A 20,350-nucleotide genomic window follows, 5' to 3' on the forward strand; every position below is an offset into this window, starting at 1 on the left:
TAGGTGAATGCAGAAAATTGCATCCAGCTGAAACGAGCCAGCAAGGAATGCACAAAATCTGCAGACTCACACCTCAAACATATATCAGCTACCTCAGTTCATCCATGTGATATAAGCCACACCCATTTACATCGGAGGTCACAACTACTCATCACATTTTGAATAATCCTCTTTCTACTGCTTCACAACAGTTCACAAGCCACAACACTTCCAGCATTAGTTCTATAAGCAAATCTCAGGTCTTTTTCAACATTAAGTGCCATATTTGTTATAATATTTATCAACCATTTAGCATGTGTAAAACTGTGCTACTACTTTTAATTAGGTTATTATATTTTAAAAAACATGTCATTGACTGATATGGTTTGGCTGTGCCCCCACCCAAATCTCATCTTGAATTGTAATCCTCACATGTCATGGGAGGGACCCAGTGGGAGGTAATTGAATCATGAGGGCGGTTACCCCCATGATGCTGTTCTCATGATAGTGAGTGAGTTCTCATGAGATCTGACAGTTTTATAAGGGACTTTTGCTCCTTTTGCTTGGCACTTCTCCTTGCTGCCGCCATGTGAAGAAGGACATATTTGCTTTCCCTTCTGCCATGATTGTAAGTTTCCTGAGGTCTCCCCAGCCATGCGGAACTGTGAGTCAATTGAACCTTTTTCCTTTATAAATTACCCAGTCATGGGTATGTCTTTATTAGCAGCATGAGAACGGACTAATAAACCAACAAAATTCTTGAGTGTTGTACCCATAATCCCATTTCCCCTACAAACCCTATGGTTTTTATTGCATGACTTTGCATAGCATAATTATTTTTAGAAATGCTCATGTTACATCATAGCAGAACAGATTGTAATTGCTTTAAATGGATACAAATATCAGATAAGGATCTGTCTATGGCTGAAAGACTTCTTGATGCTAAACTAAAATGACCACAGTTCCATAAAGCATAAGGAATGGATTGGGATTGATCCTGAATAATTCAATGATTATATGAACTGCAACTGGACTAAGCAATAGATACGGAAGTAAGATTTCTACTCTGTTTGTGACATCATCTTGAGATATTTGCTGTTTTAATTTTTATGGCAAATTGGGAAAGATTCTGCCATTGCTAACTGACTAGGAGTAGAGGGCATTGAGGGAAGTATGTTAATTCTCTCATACCTCTGAAGCCTACTAGGAAATGAGCTCTTACAGTCTTCTCAACTGAACCCTTTTGGTTTGAATTACTTTCTTCTCACGTCAAGTGTAATTGCAGAGTGTTGAATGTTTATTTGATGAATAGCTAGCTAACATTATCAGGATATGACATAATATCTAAGTATTTATCCCCTATTTATATGGTCTTGGAATTATAACTTTTCTGGCAGGTGATTTTTATACTTTCTTCCTAATACTGGTGCTCTACTATTAAATTGAGTCGTGGTTCCTTCCTCAAAGACCCTGACTGATCTGACATAGACACTTAGCTAGAATGAAATCCATTTTACATACTTAAAATCACTGCAAATAGAAATCAAATAGAAACTTTTCTAAAACCAAATTAACACAACCATCATTAGTAAGCCCACTTAGAAGACATCTAAAGAAGTCTTACTTACAGTCAACAGTAAGTTTAGCAGATGATTGTCCTCCTGTAGTCATTACTGAATATTCTGCAGAATCAGCCTTTGTTGCTCCCTCTATGATCAAGAAGTGTTTCTTACCCTCAACTCTAATTCGGTATCTTGATTTTGGACCAGGGATAATCTCTTCACCATTCTTAAACCTGAATTAAAATATTAAAAATATTTATAAAAGATCCTTCAGGAAAAATACGTTGTCGATCTTGCTTGTTGCAATATCCTGAAGAATTTCTGGCAGATATGAGACACACAAGAACTATTTGTTGAATTAAAAAATGTACGAATCAATCTCTGTATCCATCAGTAGATTCATAATGTAACAAATACTGTCTACAAAATTGTGTTAAAAGAACACGAGCCACCTGTTCTCACTCAAGATGAATCAGGTGCAACTGCTGAGAGTGGATATTACCCACACGGAGGCTCTTGAAACACACTAGTAAGAATATCATTTAATGCACTTTAAAGATAACTATGATTCTCTATTAGAATGAACAATCTACACCATACCAATAACTACAAATCCTGCTGTGTAATTTACTGTACCTTTCAATATAACATTTCATTTTAAGATTTAAAATTTCTAGTTTTTAATTTTAAGGTTACTCACAAGGAACCTGAGAAAACACTCCCCACCTAAGCAAAACAAATAAGCTCTTGTTTCTGGAAGCAATTGGTGATTCTCAGTCTAAATGGTTTTTCCCTGAGGTACTATGAGGATAAAGTGACTAGGGGTTACATAAAAAGAAAATATGTTTTTTCATGTAACTTGCCAATATGGCATAGTGAGAGGAAGCCTGCTACAAAGGTTAAGAGCATCCATAGCCTTGGGGTCAAACAGATTTGGGACAACTTGAATCATCCACTTAGTAGTAAGTACCCACATCCCTACATGCCTGCTCACATATATCTCTGGTTCTGTTTTCAGTCTTACGAGTGGAAAAACCCCAGTATGTTAGTATACTTTTATTTATCATCTCTACTAACTCAAATGAGGTGGAGATTCTTTTCAAAGGTTTAAAAGCTATTTGTCTTCCTGTCCTATCAACTATGAAGGTCCAATTTTTTTTTTTTTTTTTTTTTTTGCCTATTAAAAATGGACAGACTTCATTAAGGCTATTTACCATTTTACATTGGCATCATCTTCAGACACCTCACATTCTAATTCCACTCTCTCCCCACAATAAGCAGTTGTATCTTCCAGCTGTTTGGTCACCATAATTGGAGGCTCTAGTACAAAAAGGGGAAATCAGAATCATTAAATATCCAAAGGCTATCCCATGAACCCTGATTTGTTCACAGATGAAAAACCAACAGTAAGAAAGCAACATCTATGGTTGATATGGTGATAACAGTAAGTGAGTTTTTTGTTTTTGTTCTTGTTTTGAGACAGAGTCTCACTCTGTTGTCCAGGCTGGGGTGCAGTGGCATGATCTTGGCTCAATGCAACCTCCACCTCCCGGGTTCAAGTGATTCTCCTGCCTCAGCCTCCTGAGTAGCTGGGATTACAGGTGCCCGCCACAACACCCAACTAATTTTTGTATTTTTAGTAGAGATGGGATTTTATCACATTGACCAAGCTGGTCTTGAACTCCTGACCTCAAGTGACCACGTGCCTCGGCCTCCCAAAGTACTAGTATTACAGACATGAGCCACTATGCCTGGCTGTGAGTTTTCTTTCTTTTTTTTTTTTTCAATGTCTGTTCTTGGCAAAATAAATAGTAGGCAACCCTGGGTAAATTCTCCCAATTTTTTCATAACTCTCCAAGTCAAATAAATTATTGCTTTCAAGAACAAACAAAACATATATCAAATATTATTCTTTTAGCAAAGAAGATACTAAGTGTTAGACATTTCTGATGAAGGAGAATATATAAAACTCAAATCTTTGATCCTAGTTCCAGATGAATGACAGAGATCTCAGAGTTGTCTGTAATCAGAAGGCCTCATAAAGAAAATAAGGAAGACATGGCTTCATTCACACCCTCCAGCTCTTTTCACAATGTCTTAGTAAATGATAATTTTCAGCGTGCTTGGTGCCAACCACTTATTAATGATGCTGGTTTCAAGAGAAACCTATGTGTGATCAATTGAGTGTGTGAAACAGGGATTATCCAGTAAAATCTGTTGGGTTCCAAAGCTATAACTAGAATAATTATTTTTGCAAAATAGTGCTTGACTTGAGTCAAAATCTTGAGGCATTTGTACTCAGCAGGTTTCCTTTCTCCCCTCTGCTGTTCTAGTCTTCAACAAACCAGAAGACTCATTAGGATCCATAATAGCTGCCAGTGTAGAGGAGCCTCAGTTGCTTTCACTTTGACCATTACCCCTGGGAGAAGGAGCCAACAGCTCTGGTGACCACAATAAGAGATTTCATTTTTACCTCTTACGAAGAGCTCAGTGGAACATTTCTCATCACCGGCTGTCACATAATACTCTGAATCATCTGTCATCTGACAGTTATTGATAAACAGGATTCTCTGGCATCCTTTGTGTTCAAAGATGTATCTGTTTTGAATAGGAGGAAAATAAACAGAGTCTGTGAAAGTGATTTTATTCTTTTCTTTATTTCCAGCAAATTTGGCTTATAATTTGATAATGTTTGAAAGTCAAGGATCTATTTCTTGAGACAGGGTCTTGCTCTGTTGCACAGGCAGGAGTGCAGTGGTGCAAACATAGCTAATTGGAGCCTTGACATCCTGGGCTCAAGTGATCCTCCTGCCTCAGCCTCCCGTGTGGCTGGGACCACAGGTGTGGGCCATTAGGCCCAGCTAATTTATTTTTTGTAAGACTGAGTCTCACCATCTTACACAGGCTGATCTCGAACTCCTGGGTTCAAGCGTTCCTGCCTCAGCCTCCCAAAGTGTTGGGATTATAGGCATGAGCCATTGTGCCCAGCAGGGATATAATTTTGATCTGCTCTTTAGGTATCATATCTTACACAGTTCAACATCAAACCAAAAAAGAAAAACAATTTTTATCTTTATAATGTGTAATATATAAGCATATTTATAGATACTATTTAATTTCATTATAATTTTCTTTTACATAAGGTTTTTATTTCAAATAAAAATCAGTACTCACATATTTGCTATTTAATTTTTTTAACCCACTGTTGGAAGATAGAGTTAGCTGAGGGTGTGAGATTTTTAACTCTGTACATTCTTTAACTGACCAATTCATGTGCTTTATAGGTGGGTAGAGACTTGATCTTATTCATTGATGTATGAATAAGATCTATTCATTGCCTATCCCAGTGGTATAGTAGATTCTCTTGGGTGAATAAATGATTATACAATTTAAGAAATAATGTGATACAATCACAAACACACGCAGCAGTTCTGTCGAATGTGATGTTCTCTTAGATGAGCTTAAGAACTGGTGCTACCATACAGTTACATCTACTAAGAAAGAATGCGAGTATTTGGAAACAAACTAGAAGCCAAGAAGATTGTAAAATGTAATTATCTGTGATCTGTATTATGGAGGAGCACATTATGGGATTAAAATAGACTAGAAAATAACTGCTTTGGGAATTTCTCAAATTGAAGCCTTCAAGAACAAGATATTTAAAAATATCTTCTACACGAAGATAACCAATTAAAATTATGTTTTTGGTAAATTCAGGCCATCTTCAAGAGATTTTTACACCAGATATAAATGTTATCATCACAAAGTCACTCTTGTGGCATGACCACATTAAGAATTGGAAGCCACCTAATTGTACTCCAGAAGTAACAGCTTTCCAGGATTAACGTCTTTTATAAATGTACACGTGGCTCCTGTTAACCTAAAAAAATATATTGGAGTTGAAAATCTCTCAGACTGAGGAGGATCTCTGTAAAGTAGTTTTATAATAGACTGGAGATACCATCAGACGTCAGGGATTAGTCTGTCTTTAGTCTGTCTCCATTTGCAAGAAGGCCAAAAAATAATAAAACACAGGCTTAGACCCACATTTTGTTTTATCTCAACATTAAAGAGTTCCTTTTAGATGCAATATTGCAAGTGCTCAGAACAGTACTTGAATTGAAAATAGAAGGTATTCACCCATTATTAAATATAGTTGTTATTTTGGAAAAGCAAAAGTCATCTAATTATAAGATGTGATTCTCAGGTGGCATATCAAATATGGATTGCAAGTTATTTTTCAATTTTATTTTTTAAAATTGGGAGAAATTTGGCAATACTCTGAAATAATCACATATAACCTGTAGCAACACAAAACCATAATTGGAAAACACTTTAGTTTTACAGAATTAAACATAAAACAAGGTTTAGTTTACATAGAACTATCATGTTTCCATAATAAGTAAAGTGTGACTTAAATGTTTACTCTCTCTCCATATGATTTTGTATTATGAAAATATAACTAAATATCCTTTTATTCTCAGAAAAGTAGGTCAAACTACTATTTGATTAATTTACTGTAGAGCTATCACTGATTTTTGCAAAGCCCACTTACTTGGTACTGGGTCGAATTTCTTGACCATTTTTATACCATTTCACCTCCAACTTTGGATCTGCCAGCTCCACCATAAACCTCACTCTGCCTCCTTTGTCAACCTGATATGCAGGATCAAGAATTTTTGCGAAAGCTGATAGAATAGAAGAAACAAAAGTATGTTAATATATGTATACATATGCTATGAATTTAAGTAGTCAATACATGTAGGAGAACCTAAAAACAAATGAAAAAATGAAACTCAAAGAAGAAAAAAATCAGAAAGCTTCCAAATTATCCTTTATATTTCGAACACTGTGTTGACTTATATACAATAAGATGGTTTAAATTGAAAAGAGAATCCACACGTTTCTGGAAGAAACATGAGAAAAGAATCATTGAAGAAGCTTTAAAAATGCCCTAATTCTTCAGGGAATGTGCACTATAAAACGTCCAAATGAAAGTGAACTTTAAAAACATGCTGGGGCTGGGCATGGTGGCTCACGCCTGTAATCCCAACACTTTGGAAGGCTGAGGCGGGCAGATCACTTGAGGCCAGGAGATCGAAACCAGCCTGGCCAACATGGGGAAACCGTGTCTCTTCTAAAAATACAAAAATTAGCGGGGTGTGGTGGTGCGTGCCTGTAATTCCAGCTACTCAGGAGGCTGAGGCACGAAAGTCACTTGAATCTGGTAGGCAGAGGTCGCAGTGAGCTGAGATCATGCCACTGCACACTCCAGCCTGGGTGACAGAATGCGACCCTGTTTCAAAAAAATAAAAATAAAAGAACATGCTTATTCTTCCAGCACAATTACTGTTAGTGTCATTGGCCTTATTTCTGCACTTCTTGTATGTCACAGATGGTTTTTTAAATAATAGAATTTATAAGATAAATTCAGTGATTCGTATTAAATCGAATGTCTTTGACTAATTGAAACAGTAGGCTTACCAAAGTTTTTTTATATTGTGGTAACTTGCCCAAATAGTGGCATTTTAAAAACACCCCTTGCACATACTTGTAGGAACCCAGGATTTCCAAAGATTTTAAATAACATAGAACACAGCAATTAAAAAAAAAAAAAAGTTGTCTTTGAAAGGTCCTAAATAAAGAGAGTTAACTTCTTTAATTTAATAAGTTTTTTTTTCCAGGTTTTTAAAAGATAATCATTTTCATTTAGCAGTTTGGAAAATACAAATGTGAAATGCTTCATGTTGTCATACTTGTATTTCCATCATTCCAACCTTATTATACTATTGTTTAGGTAAGCTTGCTGTCCCATATTTTAACAAGTTAAAATAAACCCTAGCTTTTAAAAAAGCTATCTACCACACATCTTAAGAGATGAATTCAGAGCTAAGTGATAACAATAACAAAGTTCAGCCTGGGGAAAAAAGATGTCAGCTGGCTCTCCCCTGTAGCATGCACACACCTCTCAAAAATACAACACCAAGAGTTCTGGGATAGTGGGAATGGCTGAACTCCATAAACTAAAAAAATACACCCTTCTACATTTCTCTGTGGTCATTTCTCAACCAGTTTCCAGGAAGATCAGAAATAAAGGTCAGATTTTTTTAAAGAGGTGGTAAAAATCTTTAAATTCTATTTGAACATTAACAAAATAATAATAATAGGATTGATATATTACTAACCTGATGTGTCATAAAACCCATAACCAATAATGACTAAGTACAGGAAGCTTCGAAGAGCTCATGGTCAGTGTAAAATGCATTCCTTCATCTTTCTTTAAAATTTCCACTTTAAAAAGGCATTTCAGACCACAACAAACTGGACCCATTTCAGACCCCCACGGAGCTGCTTATTGGTTTTACAAAACATTTTGCTAACCATGCTGGGTGTGAGAAAGTGAACTCTCCACACACCATGAAGTGGGTGGAAGAAAAGGATGGTGAAAGAGTCCACTCTGCTTAAGTAAAAATCAAGAATTTGACAGTGAGGGGGGATGTGGAGGCTGGAGAAAGGGGGCCGCTAAGAAATTCGCAATAACAGCGGGGGTAATGTACTATTACATTCTACGTTGTGTGTGGACCATGAATCTCCTGTTACCGTGAACCTTCAGGAGCTGTCCGCCAAGACAACCGTAACCCCTGCACGCTTACCCAGGCCCACTCCCACCCCCGCGGGAGACTGGAAAGGGCGTGGGATGGGGTTCACGGTCAGGTCTTTCGAACCCTGCCACTCCCCTCAGCCCCGCTGCCACGTTCCCGGGCGCGCTCACCTGCGCTCTTCTTCTCCACCCTGCGCATGCGCTTGAGGCGCTTGAGCATGCCGCGCAGGTCGGTGATTCCATACTGGAAGGCGATCTTCTCGTATTCGCTGGGTTTCGCGTTCTTCAGCAACTCCCACACGTCCACCTCGGGTTCTTCCTCCTGCTGCTTCACCTCCCTAACAGGGGAGAACCATGGTCTAGTTTAGTAGCTGCACTGGCCCTTAGAGACCAGGAAGGTCGAGGTATGATTCTGCTTTTTCAGTTCAGTGTAAAAAAGCTCTGTTTAAGGCCGGGCGCGGTGGCTCAAGCCTGTAATCCCAGCACTTTGGGAGGCCGAGACGGGCGGATCACGAGGTCAGGAGATCGAGACCATCCTGGCTAATATGGTGAAACCCCGTCTCTACTAAAAAATACACAAAAAACTAGCCGGGCGAGGTGGTGGGCGCCTGTAGTCCCAGCTACTCGGGAGGCTGAGGCAGGAGAATGGCGTAAACCCGGGAGGCGGAGCTTGCAGTGAGCTGAGATCCGGCCACTGCACTCCAGCCTGGGCGACAAAGCGAGACTCCGTCTCAAAAAAAAAAAAAAAAAAAAAAAGCTCTGTTTAAAGCCTGAGTACTTGAAGCCCAAAAGTCAAGTCTTGCCTTGCTGGAATGGAAGTCTTAGGGAAACTTGCAGGTAGTAGAAGATCAAATGTGTGCCCTTACAGTAACACCTCTCGTTTTCCTAGTTAATAAAAACAATTTTAGGGGGAGTAGAGGACATCAGGAAATAGCCTAAAAATATATTTTACTTATTTTCAAATTTAAAGTCTAATTAGAAGATGGGATTTTGAGAAACAACAGTTTTCATCTAAGATATGGATATTGAATTATTGAAAATTGGACTAGAACTAAAAGGTTTAGATTTGGCCTATGAAATAAAAATGATCTCTTTCTATTTTCTTTGATGTACATGCCCTAGCTAAATATGGAGACAGTACAAATACATTATTTCAAACATTTGGATTTTGCAAATAGCATTTTCCCTACCATAATAGTAACTGAATACATTAACCATTTTTTACCTTTTTTAAAATACAAAAAGAAAAAGAAAAAGAAACTGCCATGAGTTTTTTGTTTGTTTTTCACATAGTGTTTATGGATACTGATGGTTTTTTAATTTTTTTTTTTTTCTAAATTGGCAGGGGGAAAGGAGACTGGATTTAAAAATTTTTCTTACATTTCATCTTAAAGTACTGTCTTGAATGTTTTTTGGAAGCAAATTGGGTATGAGTTATAAAAATATAAATGTTAAACTGTGGAACAAATGGTTTAGAGCACCATGAACAAGAGGAAAGTAACTTCTTAGGGTGCATATCAAAATTATGACCCCAACTTTTGATCATTGACTACAGAACACATAAAGAACATATATGACTTTAAAAAATAAGATTTAAGATTTACACTTGCCTTCCTTTCTTTTAAAAGCATAAAATAAAAGTAAAACTCAGAAATAAACACTCTTTTGGAAAACAGGCTTAGTGTAAACAAATTGGTTTCCTTCATTGAATAAATAATCCTGATTTTGTTTATGTTTACATGACTGTTTTTATCAGGTTAATTTGGAAATGTTACAATGACTGCTTACCATAATGCTGGTTTGGATATGATTTTCTGGAAAACTGGTCAAACATCTCGTACATCAGTGTGAAAATGAATTCATGCTATCATGTTAGGGAATGATGGGTTACATCTGTTTGCATTGTCATATTCATTACACCTGTTTCAGAGTGCCTTCTTCTTTTTTTTTTTCCTTTAAGACAGAGTCTCACTCTGTTGCCCAGGTTGGAGTGAAGTGGCATGATCTCAGCTCACTGCAACCTCTGCCTCTTGGGTTCTAACGAGTCTCTTGCCTCAGCCTCCCAAGTAGCTGGGATTACAGGTGTGCGCCACCACACCCAGCTAATTTTTGTATTTTTAGTAGAGATGGGATTTCACCATGTTGGCCAGGCTGGTCTCAAACTCCTGACCTGAAGTGGTTCATCCACCTCAGCATCCCAAAGTGCTGACCACCACACCCAGCCCGGAATGTCATCTTTATACTCATGTGTACTTTGAGAAGGAAATACTGAGTTGTAATCATGGATAAAAATATGCAGGGCAGGGGAGGAGATTATAAATATTAACATAGAGTTTAGGGTGGCATTAAGCAAGGATGACATCTAAATATCTAACTTCCATTTTACATTGTCATGTAAGTTTTTTTTGCCCAGTGGGTTAGGGGGACATTGAGGCAGAACTCCTGGAAAATGGAGGGAAGTGAAAGGTCACTGGTCTCTCCAATAATCTTGATGGGAAGGACTAGACAACACCATTAGCAAAATGTGCCTCTTAAAAACTCAAGACACAAGCATTATCTTCATCTCACTGATAATAGGTACATCCTTTATTAACATGGGAAAATTGAAAAGCTTAAGAAAATTGTCCTGAAATTGGAATATTGGTAATAATTTGCCAGATCCACTAAATCTACTTCCTGGAAACAGTAAACACTTCAAATACATCCTTTAAATATTTTAGTAGGAAGTCTAGGAGAATCGCAATTATGATGTATATGTATAGGCCGGTGAGGTGGCTCAATCTTGTAATCCCAGCACTTTAGGAGGCTGACATGGGAAGATTACTTGGGCTCAGGAGTTCGAAACCAGCCTGGGCAACATGGTGAAACCCTGTATCTACAAAAAATACAAAAATTAGCTGGGCATGGTGGCACATACCTGTCATCCCAGCTACTTAGGCTGAAGTAGAAGGATTGCTTGAGCCCAGGAGGTCGAGGCTGCAGTGAGCACTCCACCCTGGGTGACAAAGTGAGACCCTGTCTCAAAGAAAAACCCAAAAAAGATATATATGCATATTCATATGTATATCTTTTTTGTGGGGTGTTCCCTCAATCTAATTTATTAGTGCTCTATTTTTGTCACATTCGAGCCTAAATATAGTCCTCAGACTATAAAATTATACTATACTGGATTATGTTAAATTTCTATTTGAACCATGAAGAATTGCATATATACATTACATACTTCAGGTATCCTCCTGACATTGGCAGAGGATTTAAAGATATCAAGCTAGATATAATTAAAACAGCTAACAAGAGGCACATGTCATTGAGTCCTACATAGATCCATGAGGGGAATATTTATATGAAGGAAACCAGTAATAAAGATGATAATTTTGAGTGTGATTTCCTGAGTCAGTTTTGTTGATAGATTTATAAAACCAATCATCCTTACCATTTTTCATTAAAATGCCAGGATACTCTCCACTCTATCACATACTTAGTCATATCAAATTTCATATAAGAACACCAATGACCTCTTGCCTATTCCTTCCTTTTCTTTCCATTACTTAATTGTATCTCAATTAAGTAGCTCAATATAGAGAAGCATCTATCTTGTACTGAAATGTGAGGTCAAGGCTCTCACCTTCAGCATTTCCTTAATGCACCTGGAACATATCTTTAGTTACTTACCATGGTGGCTGCACATGACCCTGTCTGCATGGCTATGTTAAGTTACAGTGAGGAGAAAAAGCCACATTTCTGTAGGCACTTCTGATTCTTTTCCAAGCCTCGGGATAGACCTGTATAATGCTCATGGTATTTTCATCTACATCAAAATTTCAATAACTTGGTGATCCTAGTGAAGAGTAAACAGTTATAGAAATTTCATGTAGAATACAACTTACAAGTATTTATACAGGTCAATTCCTATAACAGGATGCTACCCAAAAGATTTAATATGATTTAGCTAATGTCTATTTGAAGTAAGCTGGCTTTGTTCAGAGCAGGATGATCTTTCGTTGTACAGAGATGTTGGTTTTAATCATATATATATATTTTTTCTCGTGGGGATTTTGGCACACACACTTGGAGGAGTAGAAATGGTAACCATGTGTCATTACCACAATGAAAACACAGGCAACTCACTAATTAGTAGGAGAACACAATGAGTTCTAAAGTTATATTAGTGGATTAGCACAGTATACTAACAGAACATAACATAACCTTATATTAACAACAATCTAATTATGAATGAAAATCTTAAGTAGGGGATAAGAGAAAACGAGAACTGAAGACATATTGGCTGCCCATTAAGTGATTTTTAAATTTTGTCATTTTGACCATGTAATTAGATTTATTTTATTCTGGAATTACTGGTTGAAAAAGTCTGTTCTTTTTTCTTTCTTTTTTTCCTTTTTAATCAGAGCATGGTGCTTAATACTCTATCACATTTTTGTTGATTGATTGTGTGTGTGTTTGTGTGTTGTCTCCTTATGAATATAAACTACGTTAGAGAAAATGACACATTTCCTTAGAGGAGGTGCATATTTATTTGCCACCTACTGTAAACCAAGCTTTTTACACTTAATTTAATGTGCACAATAATTCTATTAAGTAGCATTTATTCTTCACATTTCCAGGTGTGAAATCCAAGTCTCGGAGGGGTCAAATATTTGACCAAAGTCACATAATTAGTAAATGGTAGAGTTGAGACTCAATTCCATGTTTTTATTTTTCCTCCCACAAAAGTGTATCTATCCTTTTCTATGTGCCAGACACTGGATTTCTTTTCCTCACATCAGTAGCATTATATTCTACACAAAGATAGTGTTTAGTATTTTCCTGAATGAGTAAATGATTGTGGGGGGAATAAAAAGCTCTTTTGTCTTCCTAACGTGTCAATTTGTATTATAAACTGAAGCACCAGCTTCCAAGGCAAATTCAGAGTGGCATCTTTAATGTGGAGTCACAGGAAATGAACTGACTCATAAAAGGGAAACCTGGATTTGGGTCCTGGCCCTGCCTTTAACTCCTGTGTGACTTGGGGTAAGTTACTTGTTATCTCTGGACCTTGGTTTCTTATCTGTAGAATGAGGAAATGTGAGGCTCACTTAAGGGCACTTCATATACTATTGCTTTAAATGCATTTGGGGAATTAATCAATACTATTGAGACTAATGGTTATTTGAATTAGTCTACTGATGGGCTGATATCCCTCAGTAATTAATAAATCACACCCATTAATATTTCTGTTCTCAACCTATATGTTGAGGGGTAGGGGTAAATTTTTCATTCATAGAGACTTGAATAAAGCTATCTAAACAGAGAATAAACACAATCCGAGTTTATTTCAAGTGTTTGTAATTTGTTATGAAGGATATTTGTACTTGTAGTCTTTTAATAACCATAGAAAGCACTAAAAGTAATTTTAAAAGCCTGGAAAGTTAAAGTGAAAACTGATATTATATACAATTAATTTAAAATTATAGTTTTACTCTGTTTATTTACAAATTTGCTAGATAAAACATAATCTCAGAAAAAAGTATTTCTTTTTGTTGCTTCTGCACTATAGTAAATATCTAGATATCTCTAATGTCCATATAATATAGTGTATATATATAAGGAATCCTAGTGAAGAGTATAGCAGTTATAGAAATATATATATGGAGAGAAATCTTATAAAATGGTTATGTTCTAAGTATCCATAATGAAATTCTATAAATTTTATTGCAGGAGAGAACAATGAAAAGGAAGTGTGAGTGTGTGATAATACTAAACTTTTATTTCCATTTTATCACTTCTAAAACACATTTTTGAGGCATTTTAAAGACCTCTGAAATGACAATGCATCTTATCATCAATGGTGTGTCAAACCATTTGGAACAATTTTTTCATTGCTTAGTGATTTATAAAGTACTGGTATATCTTAAAAGCAGTGGTGTCTTAGACCTGCAGAAATACAGTACATAATAAATAATATATGAAAGTAGGTGTGCCTCTTACAATGTATATACCTTCAGACTTCTACCAAAATTGTAAAATTGATTTTTTGATCAAATATCAAAGAGAATGAAGGCTTTATTTATTCAGTCATGAGAAGGAATCATATGTACAGTCTTAGAGGTTTCTAGGTATTTGTCTTATGTCTCAGTTTTCATGTCTCTTCATCCCCACTTAAAAAAAAAACAGGTGAAGAGTCAGGAAACATTTAAAAAGAAAGTTTAAAAGCATCCGTTAAAGTCTTTAAAAGATTAGTATGCAGTTGTTTCTCTCTTTCTTAGTCAACTCTGTTATATTCTATAAGCAAAACACATTTTCAGAAATGAAAAATTCTTTGAAAAACATCCACTTTAAACTTGACTTCTCTGAGTGGGTGTCTGAAAGACTTCCAGGCCACAATGTCTCACTCCATCACTTGGTTCTCACCTACGTTTCAGGAGACCACTAAAGTCAAGTTCCCCTGCATCGTCTTGACCTTCTCCACTGTCGTTAACAAAAGAAAAGCAAATCTGGGTTTAATGCAGAGACATACACAACAATTTCCCCCAAACACTCTACATGTAACGTATATGCAATTTTGTACCACACGAGGACTAAATCAACACAAACTATTTCTTTTCACACAAGTGACATGTTAAGTTTTTGGAGTATGTACTTGTGGAAAAGTAAACATGAGGAGCTTGTGTTACTCTATGATTTCAGAAGACACATTTTTGTAGATTGCATATATAAAACTGCTTGGATTTGTGTTAAAACCAGGTAACACAAATGCACTTAAGCCAAGCAACACAAAGTACTTTGTTTTTGCAAGTTGGGGGCTCTGGAAACATACCTGTGTAAAAAGCAAAGAACTTTTTGCTAATCTCTGTTATTCATGTAAGACAGAGATTGGCTTGGAGGACCAAGTGTACCAATGTCAGATATATAAGTACAAAGCCTTATATTCAATGGTAACCTCTTTGTGTCCATGAACAGGTGAATCAGATAATGTGATACCAACATGGCAAAAATAAAAAAGGAGCTAACACAGAACTTTTTAAAAGATGCATTCCTTTCTGTCTTAAAGGGTGTTAATTATTCTAATTTTCTTATTAATATTTATACCTTCTTAAATGTATTTTTAAAAAATTTGTCTTGAATTGTTAACGAAACTTTTACTAGCAGTTTTAAAAAGTGCTTTCCTGTAGAGAAATGCATCTTAAATTAGGCATGCAGCCACCATTGTGATTTCATATAAACTCTAACTAGAAGCTATAGAGCTAACATTTAAATGGCACTACATAGTTACTTACATGTTTAATTTTTTAATGAAGTTTTGTTTCCTGCTCTTTACAAATGTTAGTTATAGTTTCTAAGAAAAGAGTCTGTGGGTTTAAAAACAGTGTGTATAACGTAAGTCATAAGAATTAAACTCAATAACGTGTTTTCAAAATTTCTTCAGGTGTTTGCAGGCCTTTTGAAGTAAATACATTTGTGTTCTTTTAAAGCTGGAAACTTAGTAGGTCATGTTTCCCTCTCCTGAGATATACGTGTATACAGTATGAGCATAGATTTAGACCTATGCATTTGCTGAGCATGGGATGAAGGGGAAGTGGAAGGAAAGTAATAAAATTTGAAAGTTATGATATTTTTTAAAATTAAAAAATACCTAATACCAGTAATATTAAATAACTTTTCAAAGTAATTTTTTGATTTATTTGTAATATTGGAGGAAAATATGCCTCATTAACAGGCTAAATTATTGTTTTGTAATAGTTTGGAGTGACTTTCCTTATTCAGCAAAACTGTATGTGGATTCGGTCTTAGGAAAAACAAAACATTTGGTCTCATTAAAGAATTTATATTATGGAATAATTAAGTATGGAGAATAACATAATGACAGGAAGGGGCTGGTTATATTTCTTAGAGACCAAAAATCTCTTAAATTTTTTCCTTGACCTCCCACCCCCAATTTTTCAGCCTTGGTAATTGCAAAAATATATGAAATAGGTATCTAAATTTTGCCTTTCTGTGGTATTCTTAATGCCAGTTTCATTTAGGATAATCCAAAATTATATGGCACTAACTTCAGTAAGTAGCTACTTAGTTGTGGTTTTCTTGGGCACATGGTTCAGTAGCTCCCTAAGGGATTTCTAGATGAAAGGCAATATAAATAAAAAGTTTTCTGCCATGACTTAACCAATGAAATGAGTCTCTTTGCATATTTCTTTTGGCCATTTGGTGGAAAATAATGCTTTAAGGAAGAAGCCACGTATGAATAAATTGAAAGTGTCTTTCTAAGGCAACTGTGAAACCTCAGAAACAGGAACTTCATTATAACAAGAATATCCTAAAAAATGGTCAGTATATGCTTGACTGGGCCTTAAACCCATGGCTTTTCTAGAACACCCACGTTTAAATAAATGGTGTGTTTGACTGTGGTGAAAAGGGTTGTTCGTATTTGGAATACGGAATACAGGGGAAGGGAAATGTGTTTGAAAATCCTCCACTTCTGTGTTATACAAAAGCTATCTAGATTTTCCTTTTGGAGTTACCTTCTCTTGAAAGCAGATCTGATGTCAATGTTTGGAGTAGTCCCAGTAGATTCTTTGAAAGGAAAGAAAACAATAACATAAATACCCATTAAGGCGGTAGTTTGTGTTCAGTTCCTTTATAGGCTGTGGGGATTCTTTAGATGGAACAATGTCAGGTGAAGTGGGGATGCTTTTCCCCTGAACAGCCGTGCTGCCACAGCCTCATCATACCTCCTCCTCCCTCATGAAGAACCAATGAAGGGACCTTGGGGTCACCTTGTCCAGGTGTCATTCAACTTGTCTGCCCACTAGAATCACTGAGGGACTTAAAAATGTATCAGTTTTTTGATCCTGTCTGCCAGAGATGTTGATCCACCAGATTAGGGAGGGGCACCCAGAAATCAATATTCTTAAAAAGCCCTCCAGGGGCCGGGCGCAGTGGCTCACGCCTGTAATCCCAGCACTTTGGGAGGCCGAGGCGGGTGGATCACGAGGTCAGGAGATCGAAACCATCCTGGCTAACACGATGAAACCCCGTCTCTGCTAAAAGTACCAAAATTAGCCGGGCGTGGTGGCGGGCGCCTGTAGTCCCAGCTACTTGGGAGGCTGAGGCAGGAGAATGGCATAAGCCCAGGAGGCGGAGCTTGCAATGAGCTGAGATGGTGCCACTGCACTCCGGCCTGGGCGACAGAGCGGAGCAAGACTCCGTCGCAAAAACAAAACAAAACAAAACAAAAACAAACAAACAAAAAGCCCTCCAGGTGATCTTCTCAGAGACAGCCAGGGTGAAGCAGTGCTGCCCAGGATCCCAGATCCCACCTGATATGGAAATATCGACAGCACCCGACCCATGGCCCTCCAGCCTCTGCTTGACATCGCTCTCAGTGGGACTCTCACAACCTTCCCGGGCTGTCTGTATAGCTTTAACCAAAGAGCTCATCCTTTTTTTTTTTTTCTGAGATGGAGTCTCGCTCTGTTGCCCACGCTGGAGTGCAACGGCACAGTCTGAGCTCACTGCAACCTCCGCCTCCCGGGTTCAAGCGATTCTCCTGCCTCAGCCTCCCAAGTAGCTGGGATTATAGGCGCCCACCACCATGGCTGGCTAATATTTGTATTTTTAGTAGAGACGGGGTTTCACCATGTTGGCCAGGCTACTCTCGAACTGCTGTCCTCGTGATCCGCCCGCCTCGGCCTCCCAAAGTGCTGGGATTACAGGAGTGAATCACTGCACCTGGCCAGCTCATCCTAATGTTAAGACAAAATTCACCTCCTCATCGTTTCCACCTTTTGATTCTAAACTGCCTAAATGTTTCTCATGCGTGGAAATTTGTTTTCCATGTTCTATATGACAGCCCCTTTCCCTCTTTGCAACAAGCCGTGTATGCTTGACTTCCTTCACCCACACACTCAAGCTGGATAGGGTGTGGTTTTTGGATTCTTCATCTTCCTGGTTACCCTACTCCAGATGTCCAGGCAGAGGTACACTGCCCAGGCTAAAGACATCACTCCAAATGTAGAACAAGTAGCATGTTGTACAGGGAAGTATCATTTCCTAAACTTAGATCCTATACCACTTGGAATAGCCCAGTTTAAAATTACAGTCATGGTTGGGCACCGTGGCTCACACCTGTAATCCCAGCCCTTTGGGAGGCCAAGGCAGGTGGATCACTTGAGGCCTGGAGTTTGAGACTAGGCTGGCTAATATGGCGAAACCCCATCTCTTCTAAAAATACCCCCGCAAAATTAGCCCAGCGTGGTGGCGCATGCCTGTAATCCCAGCTATCTGGGAAGCTGAGACATGAAAATCGCTTGAACCCAGGAGTTGGAGATTGCAGTGAACCAAGACTGTGCCACAGGACTCTAGCCTGAGCAATAGAGTGAGACTTTGTCTCAAAATAAATAAAATAAAATAAAATTACATTTGCTTTGTCTTTTGCAACTACATCACACTTTACATTCACCTTAAGTTTATAATATTTGCTGCCAAGTCAACTTTTCCTTTGTATACTTGTAAAAGTGAGTTTTTTTCCAACTTCAATGTATGCATTTAGGCCTTCTATGTTTACTCTGGGTAGTACACAGGACATATGGATGAAGAACTGCCATGCCTGACATTAGTCCTTATAAAAGAAATTCTCCCTTCCACCTGGGTATCCTGAACTCTCATAGCATATTACCCTATCCCCAAACCTAAGTGGGAAAGTGGACCCCATGAAACATACATTCTGTAGCAGCAAAAACTGACAACATCTTTTATCTGGGAGACTGAAGAAATATAGATAGCATGGACAAGAGATATTTAGCGATAAAATCCCCCCAATTATTTTATTTTTTTTTTTTTGAGACGGAGTCTCGCTCTGTCGTGCAGTGGCGCGATCTCGGCTCACTGCAAGCTCCGCCTCCCGGGTTCACGCCATTCTCCTGCCTCAGCCTCCTGAGTAGCTGGGACTACAGGCGCCCGCCACCGCGCCCGGCTAATTTTTTGTGTTTTTAGTAGAGACGGGGTTTCACCGTGGTCTCGATCTCCTGACCTTGTGATCCGCCCGCCTCGGCCTCCCAAAGTGCTGGGATTACAGGCGTGAGCCACCGCGCCCGGCAAAATCCCCCCAATTCTACTTTTAGTATAAATTATTTCATTACAATTCAATTCAGCAGGCTTGCTGAGACTACCACAATCAAAACCACACAGTTTTAAAGGAAAAATTTCCCCGAAATCTCATAGTATTAAATGAACTTCTTCTCCTCCATCCCCTCACATCCTATTAAAAAATTACATTTATCTAGGCAAGAAGATTCTCTTACCATGCACTTCAAGATCAAATGAACAGCTGTCAAACTTATCCTTATAGGTGACCTCGCATCTGTAATTTCCTGCATAGTTCTCTTTGGCCTTGATGATCTGCATCTCAAATGTGTACACCTGCAATGAAATGCATCCAGACACACACATTTCGGTTTATTTTCCAAATTTCTCAGCATTGGCTTAAAGCTGTGTCTATCTGTGGGAATTCCAGTACAATGTTCTCAATATAGGAGGGCAAATGTGTCCTGCAGCCCCCGGACACAGCAGGGCAATCGCAATAGAGTGTAGGCACTAGCAATGGTAACTTCAGAGGATTTTCTGGAACTGAAGTCTCTCAAAGCTGAACCTGAAAGTGATCATTTATTCACACAGAAGGAATGCGCTAGCTGAGCCCCTGTCCTGGCAGTTCAGGGCCTTACCCGACTGTGCCTCTCAAAGGTTTCCTTCAACTGAAGGTGCTTCCCGGCTTTGCTGGCCAGATCCATCCATTTTCCTTTGAACCATTTGACAGTGGGTTTTCTCAGAAGATCTTCAGCCTTGACTTTGGCTATGAAGGTGATATTTTCACCTAGAAGAAGCATAAGGAATTCAGCTTGCTCTTTAACTAGTGTCATTTGTTTTGCTTTCAACTGGAAGGAGTTGACACAGGACTGCACTACAGAACACGGTGTGATTGGTGCCTTTGTATTGTGCAATGAATTGGTCCTGATTTTTTTATGAATGCTCTAGAGGTCCTTAGGCTGTTCCAGCTTATTCTGCTTTGGGGGTTTATGAAGCAGAAAAAACAATAGGGAAACCAGTGAAAGTGATTTTTATATATGGATAATTTTACATTTGGATAATTTTAAAATTTCATATATACGGATGTATACGAAATTTTATTTCATATATATGGATATATGTGAAATTT

At 37.9% G+C, this 20,350-nt stretch overlaps 1 protein-coding gene across 7 annotated transcripts in view; it reads right to left on the bottom strand.

Annotated features, from left to right (window-relative positions):
• The window catches only part of LOC105493834 (myosin binding protein C1), a 99,910-nt gene that overhangs the window by 42,165 nt on the left and 37,395 nt on the right, over positions 1-20,350 (bottom strand). For all 7 annotated transcript variants that reach the window (XM_071071247.1, XM_071071244.1, XM_071071245.1 and 4 more), the window contains 9 exons: positions 19,860-20,008; positions 19,440-19,557; positions 16,659-16,710; positions 14,551-14,607; positions 8,314-8,480; positions 6,097-6,229; positions 4,015-4,139; positions 2,756-2,861; positions 1,608-1,774 (listed from right to left, as the gene is read on the bottom strand). In XM_071071247.1, the coding sequence (XP_070927348.1) occupies positions 1,608-1,774; positions 2,756-2,861; positions 4,015-4,139; positions 6,097-6,229; positions 8,314-8,480; positions 14,551-14,607; positions 16,659-16,710; positions 19,440-19,557; positions 19,860-20,008 (1,074 nt within the window). The remainder of the gene's footprint in view (positions 1-1,607; positions 1,775-2,755; positions 2,862-4,014; positions 4,140-6,096; positions 6,230-8,313; positions 8,481-14,550; positions 14,608-16,658; positions 16,711-19,439; positions 19,558-19,859; positions 20,009-20,350) is intronic.

Source organism: Macaca nemestrina, chromosome 10 (genome assembly GCF_043159975.1).
Source record: "Macaca nemestrina isolate mMacNem1 chromosome 10, mMacNem.hap1, whole genome shotgun sequence".
Taxonomy (NCBI): domain Eukaryota; kingdom Metazoa; phylum Chordata; class Mammalia; order Primates; family Cercopithecidae; genus Macaca; species Macaca nemestrina.